Source organism: Oncorhynchus keta, chromosome 36 (genome assembly GCF_023373465.1).
Source record: "Oncorhynchus keta strain PuntledgeMale-10-30-2019 chromosome 36, Oket_V2, whole genome shotgun sequence".
NCBI classification, from domain to species: Eukaryota; Metazoa; Chordata; class Actinopteri; order Salmoniformes; family Salmonidae; genus Oncorhynchus; species Oncorhynchus keta.
In genome coordinates this window covers 17,213,586-17,234,054 of record NC_068456.1, presented here as the reverse complement: position 1 = coordinate 17,234,054, position 20,469 = coordinate 17,213,586, and the positions used below count along the sequence as shown (strand labels likewise).

At 43.1% G+C, this 20,469-nt stretch overlaps 1 protein-coding gene across 5 annotated transcripts in view; it reads left to right on the top strand.

Annotated features, from left to right (window-relative positions):
* slka (STE20-like kinase a) overlaps positions 1-19,575 on the top strand; it is a 36,704-nt gene extending 17,129 nt beyond the window's left edge. For 2 of the 5 annotated variants that reach the window (XM_035754366.2, XM_052498605.1), the window contains 12 exons: positions 1-1,068; positions 1,198-1,328; positions 1,753-1,876; positions 2,269-2,448; positions 4,079-4,171; positions 4,886-4,957; positions 6,519-6,648; positions 8,676-8,800; positions 9,342-9,533; positions 9,615-9,740; positions 16,520-16,633; positions 16,900-19,575. In XM_035754366.2, the coding sequence (XP_035610259.1) occupies positions 1-1,068; positions 1,198-1,328; positions 1,753-1,876; positions 2,269-2,448; positions 4,079-4,171; positions 4,886-4,957; positions 6,519-6,648; positions 8,676-8,800; positions 9,342-9,533; positions 9,615-9,740; positions 16,520-16,633; positions 16,900-17,046 (2,502 nt within the window). In that variant the 3' untranslated portion in view covers positions 17,047-19,575. The remainder of the gene's footprint in view (positions 1,069-1,197; positions 1,329-1,752; positions 1,877-2,268; positions 2,449-4,078; positions 4,172-4,885; positions 4,958-6,518; positions 6,649-8,675; positions 8,801-9,341; positions 9,534-9,614; positions 9,741-16,519; positions 16,634-16,899) is intronic. The other 3 variants (XM_035754368.2, XM_035754367.2, XM_035754369.2) reach the window with 3 other exon arrangements.
* Positions 19,576-20,469: the final 894 nt, after the last annotated feature.

Below are 20,469 nucleotides of genomic sequence, written 5' to 3'. Positions count from 1 at the left end.
GTGGTGCCCGGACATAAGCGAGCGCCATCAGACACCAGCATGGCCAGCTCTGAGGATGAGAAGCTCTCTGAGACCACCTCTACACTGGACTCAGTCACAGAGAAGACAGAGCCTGAGACTGCAGAGGACAAGGCCAGTGATAAGCTGTCTGACGAGGGCCTTGGGACCAGCGTGGGCGACAGGGCAGAGGGTGAGAAACTGAACGAGGTGTCTGATGCCAGTAATGAGGACTTAGTCAATGGACAGGTGAAGGCCATGGAGCCCAAACCAGAGGAAAGCCCTGCTGGAAAGCCTGAGGAGATTCCTGACTGTCAGATCACCATTGTGCCAGAAGCACCATCAGACACACAGGAGAGTGTGATTGTGAGTGAGGAGACAGGGGAAGAGGAGAAAGTAGAGGATGGACCTCCACAAGTATTCCTGAAGGAAAGAGGAGAAGTAGAGGAGAGGAAGACAGAGGAGGACGTGAAGAAGGAACCAATCAAAGAGGAGCCAGAGGTGATTCTCCAGCCTCCCACCAAATTCACAGATCCAGGGGACCAGCCTATGAGTGCTTTAGAGGAGCCTGGCGCCGTATCGACCGAGGTCAATGCTAAACCAGAGGAGATTGAGAAGGAGACGCTCATTGAGGAGATGACAGAGGAGGTTAAACCAGAGGCTGATGGGGTCACAGACATAAACACAGACACCGACTTGAATGAAGACACAGACAACACAGAATCGGACGTCAACACAGACGCAGAGGTAGACGCAGCTGAGGGCTCCACAGAGGTCTCTGCAGACACAGAAGCCCAAAGAGACAATAATGTAATACCGGTGGTGATTCTTGAGGAGGGGACCTCAGACGAGAGGGAGGAGAAGCCACCAGATGAGGAAGCTCCATCCCAGGATGCTGTTTCGGAGTCAAAGACCGACCAGGAAAGCACTCCTGTTAAGTCGGAGCTAGATGTGGAGAAGGATTCTGACTCGGGGAGCAGCTCTGCAGCAGATAGTAACAGCATGGACCTCAACCTATCCATCTCCAGTTTCCTGTCCAAAAAGGCTGAGGCGGGGTCTGTGTCCATACAGGTAACAAGGACCAATGATGACAAATGTGTCCTATATACATAGTGCCATTCAAGTGAACATCCTATTTAAGGGGCCAACATATGCACTTCAATTCAGACATTACGTAAAACAAACTCCTTTTCTCCACAGGACACGAGACGGCAGAAGAAGACTCTGAAGAAGACCCGTAAGTTCATGGTAGACGGAGTGGAGGTCAGTGTGACCACGTCAAAGATAGTCACCGATAACGACACCAAGAACGAGGAGATGAGATTCCTGAGGTATTTCTCTCCTCTCTACCGTGACTAAATATGGCATGTGACCCATTTCGGAGCCCTGCCATAAATAGTTGTCATTCATTGCTCAGTTCCCTGGCTTTTACAACTCCAAGATTGATGAACAATGATGATGGGTAGACTTTTATGGTCTATTTTGGCCTCTGTATGTTTTAAAAAGCAAGTGAAAAAAATACTCCATTTCAAATGTCGTCTGCTGTTCTTCTGTTGGTGTCTTGAGTTGAGAGCTGGGTTCATTCCATTTTGACTCCATTTCGAGTCAAATCAGGATATTAATCGGTCACCTTACTCACCTATGGACAGATTCCGTGCCCCTCCCGGGAGTGAAATATAATACGTTATTATTCATTAGTTGAAGGTGGAAATCTGTTGAGTCCAAATGTGAAGTGTTGTTGTTGTGTGCTGTCAGGCGCCAGGAGCTGAGAGAGCTGCGTCTGCTGCAGAAGGAGGAGCATAGAGCCCAGCAGGCGCTCAGCGACAAGCTGCAGCAGCAGAGAGAACAGATCTACCGCCGCTTCGAGCAGGAGATGACGGTAAGTCACCCATCCTGGTGCAGCTATCTGTGCATGCCGTTGTTGTTGTCTAGGGATGTCCCCTTGGAAACCAGATGATTCATATCAATGGGTTTTTATCCTGCACACGTATTTAGATAGAAATTAATAACAAAATGAGCCACTGTTATTCCTTTGGGACATGTTCGAATACTTTAATAATATACATCCCTCAGAGTCAGAATCTGTTGTGAATGTATTGTAATGTTTTAAAAATGGTATAAGAGCCTTCATAATGCTGGACCCCTGCCTTGGCAGCAACGAATGGGGATCCATAATAAATATAATCAAAAGAAGCATTTGCCATTCCACAAAGGATAGGCATTTGTCTTTGTGAAGGCCTGATCTTACTAATCCCACGTGTGTTCTGTCAGGGTAAGAAGCGTCAGTACGACCAGGAGGTGGAGAATCTGGAGAAGAAACAGAAGCAGACCATCGAGCGGCTGGAGCAGGACCATACCAACCGGCTGAGGGACGAGGCAAAACGCATCAAGGCCGAGCAGGACAAGGAGCTCTCCAAGTTTCAGAACATGCTCAAGAACCGCAAGAAGGAGGTAAGGGGCCGTGGGTCTGTGCATGTGCAATGCCTCAAACTCTTGTCATGAGTGGAAAGTGCATGAGACTGTTGGGGACTGGGGCTTACTTACCAGAGCTGGTGTGCTGATATCTAAATAAACTCCCATTTTCCTTGCTGTTGATACCTTCCTTACATTTGGGTATAATTTATAAAGGGTTTATAAACTGTTTATTATAGTCTATAGCCATAATAAGCCCTTATCATGCCTTTTTCATGATTTTTGGGGATGCAACAGGGTGATTCTCTGCTCAACAGCTTTGGCATGCAACTCTTGCCTTATTTCTTGGTACTAGTCATGCATACAATGTGCTTTTTAAAAAATTCATGCCATACATCTGAAAATGATGTGGCTTCTTTTTCCAAGTTCTATAAATGATGCATTCTTTGTTCTGTGTAGAGTACAGGCAATGTAGCTTAGCTTTACTGTGTCTCTAATTTATGCTGCTCTTATAGCTCCATTAGCTATCTGGGAAGCTTTAAGTATTCTGCCATGTTGGTGAAGTGTTCTCAGGCAACTCTCATAGCCAAGCCTATCTAACTCTGTGATGGTGGTTATTTCATACATGCATGGCAATCCTACACACCTGATTAGACTGACCGTTCTCGCTGCTCATCTGAACATAGCAACTACTTCGAACCTATACAGGATCTGCACTGGCTCCTGGAATGAATCTTTAAAATCCATATTTCTTTCTGGCATAGTTGTTTTATATATTGTTAAATTTCATATTGTATTATATGGCTATTTATATTGTATTATAAGTTATATTAGTCCATAAATGTATTTGACTGTACTGTATTTATGTGTAAGTAACCATGTCGCTTGTGTGAGTGTGTGTGAGTTGGGCTTGGTGATGGGATGACAGGTTTTGGGAAACTCATTTTGTTAAAGGCTCATATGATTACATCTTTGAAACACTTCAATGGCCTTGTGAAGTATTGTAGCAGTTTAGGCCTTTTCCTATTGGGGGTTTTCTTACTGACCAGTGATCCCAAGATTGATGCACATTCAAATACCAAGCTGTCTCAAGAGAATGTCTTGACAAAAGAATAACTGTGGTCAGGAGAAACCTCTGGAAATGATTTTGGTGCCATGTCTCAACAAAACTGCCTTAGCTGTCTGTGGTCAAAACTAAAAATATATTTTACAAACTGGATTAGGAGTGTGCACCTTCTTTTGAGATCACTGTGGAAGCATTCTGTACTTAAGATTAAATCTCTCTAAAGGACTTGCATGGTGGGAAGTTAACACTAGGGAATTATTCCAGACAAGCTTGTTTTCCTATTTAACACTGCAAGCTGATTTAATCATGCAGGTATCAAGTCTGTCAACAGAAACTAATCAACTCTAATCCCTCAAACACTGGAAACATGTCTTTGCGCTAAAGGTTTTGGACACTCTTCTAATCAAACAAAGCAAAACATTTCCTCATTAAATCGAACACCGACCCCTTGGAGATCTAGCGTGGAGACACTATCAATCAAACCAGGGTTTGTGGATATCTAAATTAATTCATCAGGTCCTTGCATGACTTTTCCTCGAGTTATTATGGCTGCCGTACATAGCTGTCCAGGAAACTACAACTCCCAGTTTTCCCACACTATAGGTGAAACAGGAAGTTGAACAGTCACCCAAATTCATGAGGAGAGCGCTCATGAAACTCTTAAAGGAAGATCTATCTCTCATTCAGACTCCAAAGGTAAATGTTCACTCACTCACTCACTCACTCACTCACTCACTCACTCACTCACTCACACACACACTTTCACAAATCTTGTCCCACATATACACCCCTCTTCAAATGTCTCTGAGCGTTGATGAGGACAAGATCTCATCCCCCTTGTTATTCTTTTTCCCTCCATTTTTGAAATGATTGTTTTCAGGAGTTGGTTAGCTCAGTTTTTTACCTGACCATCAAAGAAGGAGCTAATCAGAAAGGGAGCATGGAAGTTTAACACAGTATTGTATTGATCGCTGGAATAGAAGTGTGACTAGTAGTTCCTACTGCACAGGCAACTCAATCTGACCACGCATGAATAGGACAATAACGACACTAACCCATCCTGTATTCGTTATGCATATGAATAACCTGAATTGAATTAACTTCGTCCTCCTACTGTGCCATGCGCCTCACTCCTGCTTTAGTCTACCCCTAAAACAGAAAAAGGTTTAGAAACTCCGGGAGAGTGTGTCTGGTGTGTGTGTGTGTGTGGTTGTTCCTGTTGACTGGATTGTCTTTGTGTTTCTCGGCCTGTGTCGAGGTGAGTGTCTGTCTTTGGGTGTGCGGGAGTGTTTCTTAGCCTGTGTCTGTCGGTCTTTGTGTGTCTTTTGTGTGTGTTTTCCTCAGCCTGCTGTGTGTAGCGTGTGCTCTCTCCCTGATCTGGATGAGTGCGCTGTGTGCTCTCCTCCACAGGGTGTGGCCCAGATTATGATACAGTCTTTTCAGTTGTCCTCATGTGCTCTCTTCAACGCTCAGATGCAGGATGTAAGTTGTCACCCCCTCTCCGTCTCTACCGGGCCTCCTGCTCACATGTGTATGTCTTCGTCAAAGTGTAAACCTGATTGAGATTGAGACTGCACATGCGAGCATTGTGGTGTCGATGTATTGCAGTGTTGTCACTGTGTTGCCACACTGGTACTTCTCCTTCTGTTTGGTATCTCTTCTGCCACGCACTGTAACTGTAGATGTGTCCTGTATGTTACGCCCCCACCTGTGACATCACACTCTGTTTGGGAGACTGCAACAAGAGCTGAACCTTTTTTTGTGGTGTGATCCAATGGAGAGTATTTTATGGTAACTCTAGGTTATGCTAACGCTGTTGGATTAAAACCTAAAGTTAATAAGTATAATATTGTAAATGTTAATAGTAGTGTAGCCTGCTGAGAAATATCAGAGAATAAATCATTGTTAAATCTGCAATATGTCACTTTCTGGACGACCCGACCAAATTCACACGGAAATGTCAGTTACAGATCTGGCATTCTCGTTGAAAGCTTGTCTAAGAAGCGGTAGATCGGTTCTATGTGCGTTATTTCTGTGCTTTCGGTTCTTAAGTTTAGTTTTTGCGTCTTACTTTCGGTTTTGTACACCAGCTTCAAACAGCTCAAAATACTATATTATTTTGTTATGGAAAATATACTTCACTGTGGTTTAGATGGTACAATGATTCTCTACACTATACTGGCTTGTTTTGTCACAAACTGAAATTAGATATTACTATTACATCCAGGAAATATATAATGGCAGAGCAATTTCTGCATAGTGAATCTTTAAACTTAATTTTCTATTTGAAAGCTTTTCCTCAATGATGGCTTCAAAAGGCATGACCAGGACAATAACGTTGGTTTCATGTTTAGTAATCATGTAAAACATACCCCTCAGCAACAATAACCAGGCATATTATTTTACCGTAATGATGTTATGTATAATTTACTCTTTCTGTGAATGTCAATTTGGATGTCGTCATACATGGAAACTGTGGATCTCGACTGGGTTGTTAAATGTTTTTCTCTCTTTCCATCCATTCCTCAAATGTTGGATCATTCCCATGACTTCTGACTGTCTCTTTGCCCCACTGACTGCAGTCAATGATGTGCTTCTTCTTTGGAGTGTAGTACTGTGTTGATCTATAGTAGTGGTTGGCATGGTATTTATGAAAGTTCCTTCATGTAGTCTGCACTGTTCTGGCTGTCCCTGGTGTGTGATGCACAATAAATAAAATCACTCATGTTTGCCTCTTTCCTTCTCTCTCCCCTCTCTGTCATCAACTCTTAACCCCCTGTCCTTTCTAAATGTTCCTTATCCCCATGCCTCATTTCTATACCTCACTCGCACCATTTGTCTGTTTTTTACCCCACCATCTTCTGCATCCCTCCTGCCCATGTCTCATCCCTCCATCTTCTGTCAATGAACCCCCATCTACCCACGTATTGTCCTCTTATCACCCTCTGATACCTTTACCTTGCCCCACTTCCTCCCCTTATCCCTGCTCACTCCCTTTCTGTTCCCCATACCCCCTCTCTCTCTCCCTTCTCTCCATCCTCAGGAGCAGGAGTTTCTGCAGAAGCAGCAGCAGGAGTTGGATGGAGCCCTGAAGAAGATCATCCAACAGCACAAACATGAGATCGCCACCATCGAGAGAGACTGCCTCAACCACAAGCAACAGCTTATGAGAGGTGAGAGAGAGATTTACAGTAACATAGAGCGCTATAATACAGCAAACTTAACCACATACAACAGCTCGTGAGAGAGATTTACAGTACCATAGAGCTATGAAATCAGTGGATTCAGAAAGTATTCAGACTTGTTGAATTTTTCCACATCTTGTTGCGTTACAGCCTTATTTTAAAATGGATTAAATTGTTTTTGCCCACATCAATCTACACACAATATCCCATAATGACAAAGAAAAAACAGAATTTTTGAAAATTTTGCACAAAAAAAAAACAACTATCACATTTACAGAAGTATTCGGACCATTTACTCAGTCGTTTTGTTGAAGCACCTTTGGCAGAAATTACAACCTCAACTCTTTTTTTGGTATGACGCTACAAGCTTGGCACACCTGTATTTTGGGAGTTTCTCCCATTCTTCTCTGCAGATCCTCTCATGCTCTGTCAGGTTGGATGGGGCAGCGTCGCTACCCAGATATTTTCAGGTCTCTCGAGGTGTTTGATCGGGTTCAGGTCTGGGCTCTGACTGGGCCACTCAAGGACATTCAGAGACTTGTCCCCGAAGCCACTTCTACGTTGTCTTGGCTGTGTGCTTAGAGTCGTTGTCCTGCTGGAACGTGAACCTTTGCCCCAGTCTGAGCGCTCTGGAGCAGGATTTCATCAAGGGTCTTTCTGTAATTTGCTCCGTTCGTCTTTCTCTCGATCCTGACTGAGTCCCAGCTGCTGAAAAACATCCCCACAGCATGATGCTTCCACCACCATGTTTCATTGTAGGGGTGGTGCCAGGTTTCCTCCAGACAATACTTGGCATTTAGGCCAAAGAGCTCAATCTTGTTTTCATCTGACAAGAGAATCTTGTTTCTCATGGTCTTGAGTCCTTTAGGTGCCTTTTGGCAAACTCCAAGCGGTCTGTCATGTGCTTTTTACTGAGGAGTGTCTTTCATCTGGCCAGTCTACCACAAAGGCCTGATTTGGTGGAGTGCTGCAGAGATGGTTGTCCTTCTGGAAGGTTCTCCCATCTCCACAGAGGAACTCTGGAGCTCTGTCAGAGTGACCATTGGGTTCTTGGTCACCTCCCTGACCAAGGTCCTTCTCACCCGATTGCTCGGTTTGGCTGGGTGGCCAGCTCTAGGAAGAGTCTTGGTGGTTCCAAAGGTCTTCCATTTAAGAATGATGGAGGTCACTGTGTTCTTGGGTCCTTCAATGCTGCAGAAATGTTTTGGTACCCTTCCCCAGATCTGTGCCTCAACATTATCCTGTCTCGGAGCTCTACGAAGAACACTGACACAGTCAATTGTGGGACCTTATATAGACAGGTGTGTGCCTTTCCAAATCATGTCCAATCAATTGAATTTACCACAGGTGGACTCCAATCATCCCAGGGATGGTTAATAAAACAGGATGCACCTAAGCTCAGTTTCGAGTCTCATAGCAAAGGGTCTGAATACTTATGTAAAGGGATTTTTTTTTTTTTATTACCAAAAATGTCTAAAACCAGTTTTCAGGTTGTTGTTATGGTAGATTTGAAAAATATATATTTTATGTAAAAGGGAATGGGGAATTAATTATTTCCGAATGCACTTTTCAAACTTAACCAGATACAACAGCTCATGAGAGGTGAGGGAGAAATGTACAGTACCACAGAGTCTTATGAACACAGCAAACCTAGCCACATACAACAGCTTTGTGAAAAAATACATATACTTACCACAGACTACCATAAAGAGACTGCCTAAGAGAGAGAGATCTCAATCATTTAACATGACTTCACCATGGCTACCTCAATGGGTGAATGCCTTTTGCTATATGAAGGATTTGATAGTGAAATAATACTATTGTAAATGGTGAAGTTCTCAGTGGAGTTTTGTGTTATAACTTTCCCACCACAGTGATGCAATTTCCTGAATGACTTATTTGTGACCAGCCTGTCTTGCCAGATGGTGCTCTTTACCGGAAATGGTGTGTGTGTGTGTGTGTGTGTGTGTGTGTGTTACCACCCCGCCTGACGTGTCTCTGGCCTCCTCCCTCAGCTCGAGAGGCAGCCATGTGGGAGCTGGAAGAGCGCCACCTGCAGGAGAAGCACCAGCTGCTCAAGCAGCAGCTCAAAGACCAGTACTTCATGCAGAGACACCAGCTGCTCAAGAGACACGAGAAGGTAAGGGCTCTGGGACCTACTGAACAGCTCTGGTGAAGTACAATCCAGTATTGGTATTATCTACATCAGGTAATCTGGACTGAGGCTAGACTGTGAGGTGCATTACATTTTGACATTAATGGGTGATTTGAAAGTGTGCTGAAAGGTTAGAGCTCTCATTTCAATGCATTTTATTGTGGATCCAGATAAAGTATTGAATGGACACTCTTACTGATATTTGTGGCTGCTTCGCGTGATGTATTGTTGTCTCTAACTTCTTGCTGTTGTCTGTGCCCAATAATGTTTGAACTATGTTTTGTGCTGCTATCATATTGTGCTGTTGTCGTGTGGTTTTGCTGCCATGCTATGTTGTCGTCTTATGTCTCTCTTTATGTAGTGTTGTGGTGTCTCGTGTCGTGATGTGTGTTTTGTCCAATTGATTTATTTTTTATCCTCGCAGGAGGCCTTTTGCCTTTTGGTAGGCCGTCACTGCATATAAGAATTTGTTCTTGACTGACTTCCCTAGTTAAATAAAGGTTAATAATTGAAATGTGTCGTGTAGGAAATGGAGCAGATGCAGCGCTACAACCAGCGTCTGATTGAGGAGATGAAGAACAGACAGGCCCAGGAGAGAGGTCGTCTGCCGAAGATCCAGCGGGGTGATGCCAAGACACGCATGGCCATGTTCAAGAAGAGCCTCCGCATCACCTCTGCACCTGGCACCCCGGAGCAGGAAAGGGAGAAGATCAAACAGGTATTTTATAGTGTGTACGGTACACACACAGTTATATATTTTTTTCAACAGAATAATGTGAGGTGTGTGTTTTTGTTCCAGTTTGCGGCCCAGGAGGAGAAGAGGCAGAAGAACGAGAGACTCCATCAACATCAGAAACATGAGAACCAGATGAGAGACCTGCAGCTGCAGTGTGACTCCAACATCAGAGAGCTGCAGCAGCTTCAGGTACACACACACACTTACCCCGAGCCCAGAATGTTCTTCGCATTATTACATACAGTGAAACGGGAAACTCAACATCATTTCGACCAGGTATCACGACTTTCCTGAATTGGAACCTTTTGTTCATACCTTCCAAGGCGATTGAACTTATCCCAGAGGCTAATCCAAGACGCCGCCGGTGAAGAGGTTTTCGGAAGGGACTTTTAGTCCAACTCAGGAGGCGTACACACCTTCCACCGCTTCTGAGTATATTACTCGCTAATGTTCTGTCCCTGGACAATAAAGTTGTCGAGCTCAGGGTGAGGGTCTCCTTCCAGAGAGACGTACTCTGTTTCATGGAATAATGGCTCTCTCCGGATGTACTGTCCCCATCCATACAGCCAGCTGGGTTTTCAATACATTTAGGATAGGAATAAAGAACTCTCCGGGAAGAAAAAAGGTGGAGGTGTATGTTTCATGATTAACTACTCATGGTGTGATTGAGGTAACGTGCAGGAACTCAAGTCCATTTGTTCACTCGACCTAGAATACCTCACAATCAGATGCAGACGGCATTACCTCCCTAGATAATTTTCTTCGATTATCGTCACAGCTATGTGTATTCCCCCTGAAGCCACGACAGCTCTCAAGGAACTACACTGGACCTTGTTCAAACTAGAAACTGCATATCTGAGGAAAACGCTACCGAAGTTCTATCAACACATCGCCTGTAGTACTCGCTCTTCAAAAACTCTCAACCATTGTTTCTCCCCCTTCCAGGATGGCTACAAGGCCCCCCTTCGGCAAATCCGATCACGACTCCATTTTGCTCCCCCCTCCCAGAAACTAAAACAGGAAGTTCCTGTGCTGAGGTATATTCAATGCTGGTCTGACCAATCAGAATCCATGCTTCAAGACTGTTTTGATCACGCGGACTGGGACATGTTCCGGGTTGCCTCTGAGAATAACAGTGACGTATACACTGACACGGTGACTGAGTTCATCAGGAAGTGTACAGGCTATGTTGTTCCCATTGTGATGATTAAACCCTATCCAAACCAAAAAACGTGGCAGCAATCGCACAAAACCTACAGTGGGACCACCTCATTTCACCACAGCAAGGTGACTGGGAATATGATTGCATACAAACAGTCCTGTTATGCTCCCCCATAAGGCAATCAAACAGGCAAAACGTTAGTACAGAAACAAAGTGAAATCGCAATTAAATGGCTCAGACACGATGCATGTGACAGGGACTCCAGACAATCACGAATTATAAAGGGAAAACCAGCCACGACACTGATGTCTTTATCCCTGACAAGCCAAACACCTTTGCCCGCTTAGAGGATAAAACAGTGCTGCTCACACTGGCCGCTACAGAGGACTGTGAGCTCTCGTTCTCCGTGGCCGACGTGAGTACAGGCCCAGACAGCACCCCGAGCCGGGTCCTCCCGAGTGCGCAGACCGACCAGCTGGCTGGAGTGTTTACGAATATATTAAATCTCTCCCTATCCAAGTCTGCTGTCCTCACGTGATTCAAGATGTACACCATTTTTCCTGTACCCAAGAAAGCGAAGGTAACTGGACTAAATGACTATCGCCCCATAGCACTCACTTCTGTCATCAGTGCTTTGAGAGGCGAGTTAAGGATCATATCACGTCCACCTTACTCGACACCATAGACCCACTGCAATTTGCATACCGCCCAATAGATCCATGGATGATGCCATCGCACTGGACACTGCCCTATCCTATCAGGACAAGAGGAATACTTATGTAAGGATTCTGTTCATTGACTATACAGTGCCTTGCGAAAGTATTCGGCCCCCTTGAACTTTGCGACCTTTTGTCACATTTCAGGCTTCAAACATAAAGATATAAAACTGTATTTGTGTGAAGAATCAACAACAAGTGGGACACAATCATGAAGTGGAACAACATTTATTGGATATTTCAGTCTTTTTTAACAAATCAAAAACTGAAAAATTGCGCGTGCAAAATTATTCAGCCCCTTTACTTTCAGTGCAGCAAACTCTCTCCAGAAGTTCAGTGAGGATCTCTGAATGATCCAATGTTGACCTAAATGACTAATGATGATAAATACAATCCACCTGTGTGTAATCAAGTCTCCGTATAAATGCACCTGCACTGTGATAGTCTCAGAGGTCCGTTAAAAGCGCAGAGAGCATCATGAAGAACAACACACCAAGCAGATCCGAGATACTGTTGTGAAGAAGTTTAAAGCTGGATTTGGATACAAAAAGATTTCCCAAGCTTTAAACATCCCAAGGTGCACTGTGCAAGCGATAATATTGAAATGGAAGGAGTATCAGACCACTGCAAATCTACCAAGACCTGGTCCTTCTGTAGCTCAGTTGGTAGAGCATGGCGCTTGTAACGCCAGGGTAGTGGGTTCGATCCCCGGGACCACCCATACGTAGAATGTATGCACACATGACTGTAAGTCGCTTTGGATAAAAGCGTCTGCTAAATGGCATACATTACATTAAACTTTCAGCTCATACAAGGAGAAGACTGATCAGAGATGCAGCCAAGAGGCCCATGATCAATCTGGATGAACTGCAGAGATCTACAGCTGAGGTGGGAGACTCTGTCCATAGGACAACAATCAGTCGTATATTGCACAAATCTGGCCTTTATGGAAGAGTGGCAAGAAGAAAGCCATTTCTTAAAGATATCCATAAAAAGTGTCGTTTAAAGTTTGCCACAAGCCACCTGGGAGACACACCAAACATGTGGAAGAAGGTGCTCTGGTCAGATGAAACCAAAATTGAACTTTTTGGCAACAATGCAAAACGTTATGTTTGGCGTAAAAGCAACACAGATGATCACCCTGAACACACCATCCCCACTGTCAAACATGGTGGTGGCAGCATCATGGTTTGGGCCTGCTTTTCTTCAGCAGGGACAGGGAAGATGGTTAAAATTGATGGGAAGATGGATGGAGCCAAATACAGGACCATTCTGGAAGAGAACCTGGTGGAGTCTGCAAAAGACCTGAGACTGGGACGGAGATTTGTCTTCCAACAAGACAATGATCCGAAACATAAAGCAAAATCTACAATGGAATGGTTCAAAAATAAACATATCCAGGTGTTAGAATGTCAAAGTCCAGACCTGAATCCAATCGAGAATCTGTGGAAAGAACTGAAAACTGCTGTTCACAAATGCTCTCCATCCAACCTCACTGAGCTCGAGCTGTTTTGCAAGGAGGAATGGGAAAAAAAATCAGTTTCTCGATGTGCAAAACTGATAGAGACATACCCCAAGCGACTTACAGCTGTAATCGCAGCAAAAGGTGGCTCTACAAAGTATTAACTTAAGGGGGCTGAATAATTTTGCACGCCCAATTTTTCAGTTTTTGATTGGTTAAATAAATAAATGTCGTTCCACTTAATGATTGTGTCCCACTTGTTGTTGATTCTTCACAAAAAAATACAGTTTTATATCTTTATGTTTGAAGCCTGAAATGTGGCAAAAGGTCGCAAAGTTCAAGGGGGCCGAATACTTTCGCAAGGCACTGTAGCTCAGCTTTCAACACCGTAATCACCTCCATTCTCATCATTAGGCTTGGGGCCCTCAGTCTGAACCCCAATCCTGTGCAACTGGGTCCTGGACTTCCTGACTGGCCACCCCCAGGTGGTGAAGGTATGCAACAATGCCTGCACTATGCTGATCCTCAAAACAGGGGCAACACAATGGCGCATGCTCAGCCCCCTCCTGTACTCCCTGTTTACCCATGACTGCGTGGCCATGCATGCTTCCAAATCAAGTTTGCAGACAACTTTGTAGTCCACAATTATCTCCTTGGTCTTGATCACGTTGAGGGAGAGGTTGTAGTCCTGGCACCACACGGCCAGGTCTCTGACCTCCTCCCTATAGGCTGTCTCGTTGTTGTCAGCGATCAGGCCTACCACTCTTGTGTCATCGGCAAACTTATTGAAGGTGTTGGAGTCGTGCCTGGCTGTGCAGTCATGAATGAACAGGGAGTATAGGAGTGGACTGAGCATGCATCTCTGACGTGCCCCTGTTTTGAGGATCAGTGTGGCGGATGTGTTGTTACCTACTCTTACCACCTGGAGGCGGCCCATCAGGAAGTCCAGGATCCAGTTGCAGAGGGAGGTGTTTAGTCCCAGGGTCTTTAGCTTAGTGATGAGCTTTGAGGGCACTATGGTGTTGAATGCTGAGCTGTAGTCAATGAATAGCGTTCTCACATAGGAGTTCCTTTTGTCCAGGAGGGAAAGGGCAGTATGGAATGCAATAGAGACTGCATCATCTGTGGATCTGTTAGGACTGTATGCAGATTGGAGTGGGTCTAGGGTTTCTGGGATAATGGTGTTTATGTGAGCCATGACCAGCCTTTCAAAGCACTTCATGGCTACAGATGTGAGTGCTACTGGCCGGAGTCATTTAGGCAGGTTACCTTAGTGTTCTTGGGCACAAGGACTATAGTGATCTGCTTGAAACATGTTGAAAATGTCAGTGAAGACGCTTGCTAGTTGGTCAGCGCGTGCTTTGAGTACACGTCCTGGTAATCCGTCTGGATTATTATATTGACTTGTTTAAAGTTCAGAGGGCTGATATTAATACTATGCATGCCAGTCTGACTGACTGCATCACTTCTTGTTTTTATAAGAAATGTGTTGGAAATGCCAAATTGTTTGCATAGTCAACTTACACACAGCTGACACACACACACACCCCAGCAGACATGCCGCTAGGGGTATTTTCCCAGGTCCAGAACAAATTCAAGGAAACGTACAGTATTTATTTTGTATTTTTTTCACCTTTATTTAAGCAGGTAGGCTAGTTGAGAGCAAGTTCTAATTTACAACTGCGAGCTGTCCAAGGTAAAGCAAAGTAGTGCGACACAAACAACAACAGAGTTACACATGGAATAAACAAACATACAATCAATAATACAACAGAAAAAAGTCTATATACAATCTATATGCAATTATACAGAGCCATGAGTGCATGGAACTCTTTTCCATCTCACATTGTGAACAGCAAAACAAATGAAGCAACACCTCACTGCACAACGTTTCTCCCCCATGTGACCTACTTGTTGTGTGTATGTATTGACATGTACAGTATGTGTAACTGATAGATGCACACTACATGTTAATGTTTTTAAATGTATGTCAATTGTAAACTATTTTGTCTGTCTTTATCGTTATGTGTCGAACCCCAGTTTAGACTACCTGTCGCCATTGGTGTCGGCTAATGGGGATCTTAATAAATATAGTCAAATCATAGAGAATAAATAACGGGGACTCTTTATGTAATGATAAATCAAATCAAATTGTATTAGTCACATGCGCCAAATACAACAGTGAAATGCTTACTTACAAGCCCATAACCAACAATGCAGTTGAAAAAAATGCAAATAGTATGGGTAGCCATTTGATTAGATGTTCAGGAGTCTTATGGCTTGTGGGTAGAAGCTCTTTATAATCCTCTAGGACCTAGACTTGGCACTCCGGTACCGCTTGCCATGTGGTAGCAGAGAGAACAGTCTATGACTAGGGTGGCTGGAGTCTTTGACAATTTTTTTAGGTCCTTCCTATGACACCGCCTGGTATAGAGGTCCTGGATGGCAGGAAGCTTGGCTCCAGTGATGTACTGGGCCGTTCGCACTACCCTCTATAGTGCCTTGAGGTCGGAGGATGAGCAATTGCCATACCAGGCAGTGATGCAACCAGTCATGCTCTCGATGGTGCAGCTGTAGAACCTTTTGAGGATCTGAGGACCCATGCCAAATCTTTTCAGTCTCCTGAGGGGGAATAGGTTTTGCCATGCCCTCTTTACGACCGTCTTGGTGTGCTTGGACCATGTTAGTTCGTTGGTGATGTGGACACCAAGGAACTTCAAGCTCTCAACCTGCTCCACTGCAGCCCCGTCGATGAGAAAGGGGGCGTGCTTGGTCGTCTTTTTCCTGTAGTCCACAATCATCTCCTTTGTCTTGATCATGTTGAGGGAGATGTTGTCATCATGAGCATCCATCAAATTGCTGCATCAAACCAACCTTTGCCCATCCACTCTGTTGCCTCAGCTCTTGTATCATGTATTCAGTCAGAAGAGAAATTGGTGAAAATATATATTATGACACTAACACGTTTTAATCAGTTTTAGAATAAAGCTGTAAGGTAACAAAATGTGGAAAAAGTCAAGGGGTCTCAATACTTTCTGAATGCACTGTTAAAATAAAGGAGCTTGTGGTAACTCAAGTGTCATGCACTGGCGCACACACAAGCAATGTTTTAGCACCATGGACACCTTCCACGGTCAAACGCTAGGTAAAGCGGATAGCTGATCGCCAGTTTCAGCACCATGGCTGCTGAACAGCACAGCTCAGAATGGGGCAAATCCTACATTCCACCAATGATGAAGGCCTGCGGATAGACATTCTGGCATGTTTTGATATTGTCCTTTCCTTAAAACACGGATTGTGATACAATTCCTTTTAAGGTAGCCTAGCGGTTAAGAGCATTGGGTCGGTAACTGAAAGGTCGCTGGTTCGAATCCCTGAGCTAGCAAGGTGGAAAAATCTGCTGTTCTGCCCTTCAGCAGGGCAGGGAACCCCCAACAATTACTACTCCCCGGGCGCCGATGACGTTGATTAAGGCAGATTCCCACACTTCTCTGATTCAGAAGGGTTGGGTTAAATGCAGAAGACCCATTTCGGTTCAATGCATTGTTTTTTTAACTGACTAGGCATCCCCATTATGTATGTAGGTAGCTCCAGTAGGTCACCCTGTTCCTGCTGTTGTGTGTTTCAGAATGAGAAGTGCCATCTCCTGATTGAACACGAGACTCAGAAGCTGAAGGAGCTCGATGAAGAGCACAGCCAGGAGCTGCAGGAGTGGAGGGAGAAACTGCGGCCCAGGAAGAAGGTGAAACAAAGACCTATCCATGTTTACAACCCTCTTATGTTATCATCCTTTAAAGTTTCATGCTGCGTTGCGATTCTCCTAAAATGCACTTGCATGGATGTAACAATGGTGGAAACTTCCTCTAGCCAATGATTACACCAATCCATTGCTTTTGACTCCATGACTGGGAGTTTGTAAGTGCACAGTGTGGAGAATCATGACATAGCCTCAGTGTAAGTTGTTGTTTTGGATGTTTGAGTCTGTTGTCTTTCTTCTGGCACATGTAGGCCTTGGAGGAGGAATTCACACGCAAGCTCCAGGAGCAGGAGGTCTTTTTCAAGATGAGCGGCGAGTCGGAATGCCTTAACCCCACGACCCAGAGCCGAGTGTCCAAGTTCTACCCCATCCCTAGTGTGCACAACTCTGGTTTATAGCCCTCCCCAGCACAGGAACATACTGGCTGGGCTCATAGACTGTGTCCCCATGGTGGTGGGGAGGACCTCAACCCTGTTGTTATCTGGAAACTAGCGTTGGTCTATTGTGGATCTTAGGCTAGTGTGATGTCTTCACACAAGCATGCACATACACTAATGTTCAAAAGTTTGGGGTCACTTAGAAATGTCCTTGTCTTTGAAAGAAAATATTTAAAAAATATCCCTTAAAATAACATCAAATTGATCAGAAATACAGTGTAGACATGAATGTTTTAAATGACTGTTGTAGCTGGAAATGGCAGATTTTTTTTTGTAATGGAATATCTACATAGTCATACATTGCCCATTATCCATCACTCCTGTGTTTCAATGGCACATTGTATTAGCTAATCCAAGTATATAATTTTAAAAGACTAATTGATAATAATGTTAGCACAGCTAAAAACTGTTGTACTGATTAAAGAAGAAATAAAACGGGCCTTCTTTAGACTAGTTGAGTATCTTCAGCATCAGCATTTGTGGGTTCGATTACAGGCTCAAAATGGCCAGAAACAAAGACCTTTCTCCTGAATCTCGTCAGTCTTTTCTTGTTCTGAGAAAATTAAGGCTATTGCATGTGCGCTGTTCTGTGAAGGGAGTGCTACACATTGTTGTACGAGATGTTCAGTTTCTTGGCAATTTCTGACATGGAATAGCCTTCATTTTGCAAAACAAGAATAGGCTGCAGAGTTTCAGAAGGTCTTTGTTTCTGGCCATTTTGAGCCTGTAATCAAACCCACAAATGCTGATGCTGAAGATACTCAACTAGTCTAAAGAAGGCCAGTTTTATTGCTTCTTTAATCAGTACAACAGTGTTCAGCTGTGCTAACATAATTGCAAAGGGGTTTTCTAATTATCAATTAGCCTTTCAAAATGATAAACTTGGATTAGCTAACACAATGTGCCATTGGAACACAGGAGTGATGGTTGCTGATAATGGACCTCTGTACGACTATGTAGATAGGTTTCCTGCTACAATAGTAATTTACAACATTAACAATGTCTACACTGTATTTCTGATCAATTTGATGTTATTTTAAAGGACAGAAAATGTGCTTTTCTTGAAAAAACATGGGCATTTCTAAGTTACCCCAAACTTTTGAACAGTAGTGTACATATGCAAGAGCACACACACACACACACACACACACACACACACAGCAGTGTCAGCTGTCATATAGAGGGATGCAATCGCAACTTTCCTTTTCAAGCCTTTATTTTCTCCTTCTTCCCCCTTACAATTTCACCCTTCTCAGCTACAAGGAAAATGTCGTCAAAAGTGACAATTGCACTTTTCTGAGCATGGTTATGTTTTACCACTTTTTAAAATAGCTCAGGCAAATTTCAAACCAATTGCAAGTACCAAGTTTATAAAGAACCCAGTGCCTAAATGAATTGACATAATGATCGTGCTTTTCTCCAGACTTGCTCTCTTACCTGCAGCCCAGTGCTCCCCTGAGGCCTTTTGCACTAAAATGGCTGGAAATGTGTACAAACCATGAAATATCATCAAACCTTTATTTTTTAGTGATCCATATAAGCTGGTGGTTGAGTTCATTCTAAGGTCGTTGATTGATGGATATCTGTTGACAAATAAGTAATTTTTTTGGTAAATCGTGAAGTGCTCATTCACGTGATGTACTATGTATGGAGTTGTGATTTATTTTAGATACTGTCCTGTATATTAGAACAAATGTTCCCACTTTCTCCCTATTGTAATCCGTAGATTTTTTGTTAGACTTCTGGGTTGTCGTCATGTCAGTCACCTTTCCTGTTAAAAATCGACACAGCTTATTGTCTTTTGGTTATACTTTGAACACATTATTTTGGATGTGGCAGACATACATATTATTACACTGAAAGGAATGTAAGCCGCTGATCATCATTTTTCACTGTTTTATGTGAACTGGGAATATGCAGTAATGGGCTGTTTATGTATGTACAGTGAGCTCCAAAAGTATTGGGACAGTGACACATTTTTTATTTTTTTGCTCTGTACTCCAGCACTTTGGATTTTAAATGAGTCATTGTACTCTGTATTTGAAATGGTACAGAGCTAAAACAACAAAATGTGTGTCACTGTCCCAATACTTTTGGAGCTCACTGTGTCTTACAGTCAGTAAAAAAACGAGGGTCCACTTGGATTAGTTCTATTTTCAAATGACTTTTTGCCACCTCTACCCAAATCTATTTTATTTTCAAATGAACTGAATCATTCAAAGCTGTGGCGCCTTGCATTTTGTTCTGTATTTATACTTTTATTTTCAATTTGAAATATGTCCTTACTATTTTACTGGGTTGGGGTCAATTCTAATTTAATTTAAAATTCCAATAAATTGTTTGAATTCACTCATGAAGTGGAGAATTTAATTAAATTCTCATTTTTAAAAAGTCTTCAAGCTATGGAAATGAACTGGAATTAGATTTGTTTGGACTTTTTGAATTGGAATTGTAAAACCAGTTAATAAAGTGAATGCACATAGCATCAAACATTGATTGTATGATTTGATTTGAATAATTTCAACTTGTATTTCTATATTTCAGGTATAGCTAGGCTGTCTGAACAGTGATATGGTCAGCCTCAAAGCCTGAGGGAACTGAATTAAAATTGGAATTTGTTGAATTGTTGCGATAATATTGAGTTGAATGGAATTATCTCTGAAATTAAAGATTGATCCGGAACTTGAATTTAATTAAATGGGATTTTCAGGGAGAGAGATTTGAATTGAATTTCTGGAATTGATCTCATCCCTGCTATTTTATGATTACCAGTTTTCTAAATATGTATACATGTTGTATTAATGTACATCTCAATATAGTCTTTGGACATCGTTTTTGGATGGACAATATGATATCTGTAAATGGAAGTCATTATACTGTCCTAATTAGTTGATTCAAATAAGAATGTATGTACTGTATGTATTTATAATATGGACAAAGTACTGCTGACCCCTTCAAGTGAGTCCCCTTGACATGATGGCAAGCGCTCTATAACAGTCTTTTAGCATGTCATGGTTTGTGTATGACGTCCTAATAAAACATAGATGGCATGCAAAGGGTGAATGCTGTTATTTTAGTACAATGACATCACATCTTCAATTCTGGATTTGTATTGGGATTGTGGGTAATATTACCCATAATGCACATTAGGTTTCATCTTTGTATCTGGACCATTATAGCATCTGTGACAGCATGGGCAGTGCCATTGAGGCAATCTCCATTTTGAAGTAGTCAATTTCCTTCTTTATGATTGACTGATCACTCCTGATGACCCGGATTAGACATGACTCTAACAAGGCCACCAAGAGGGTTCAGCCACCCACTTGACTACATTAAAATGGTGGAAGCCCTCAATGGCGCTGCACATGCTAATACAGCATTTTG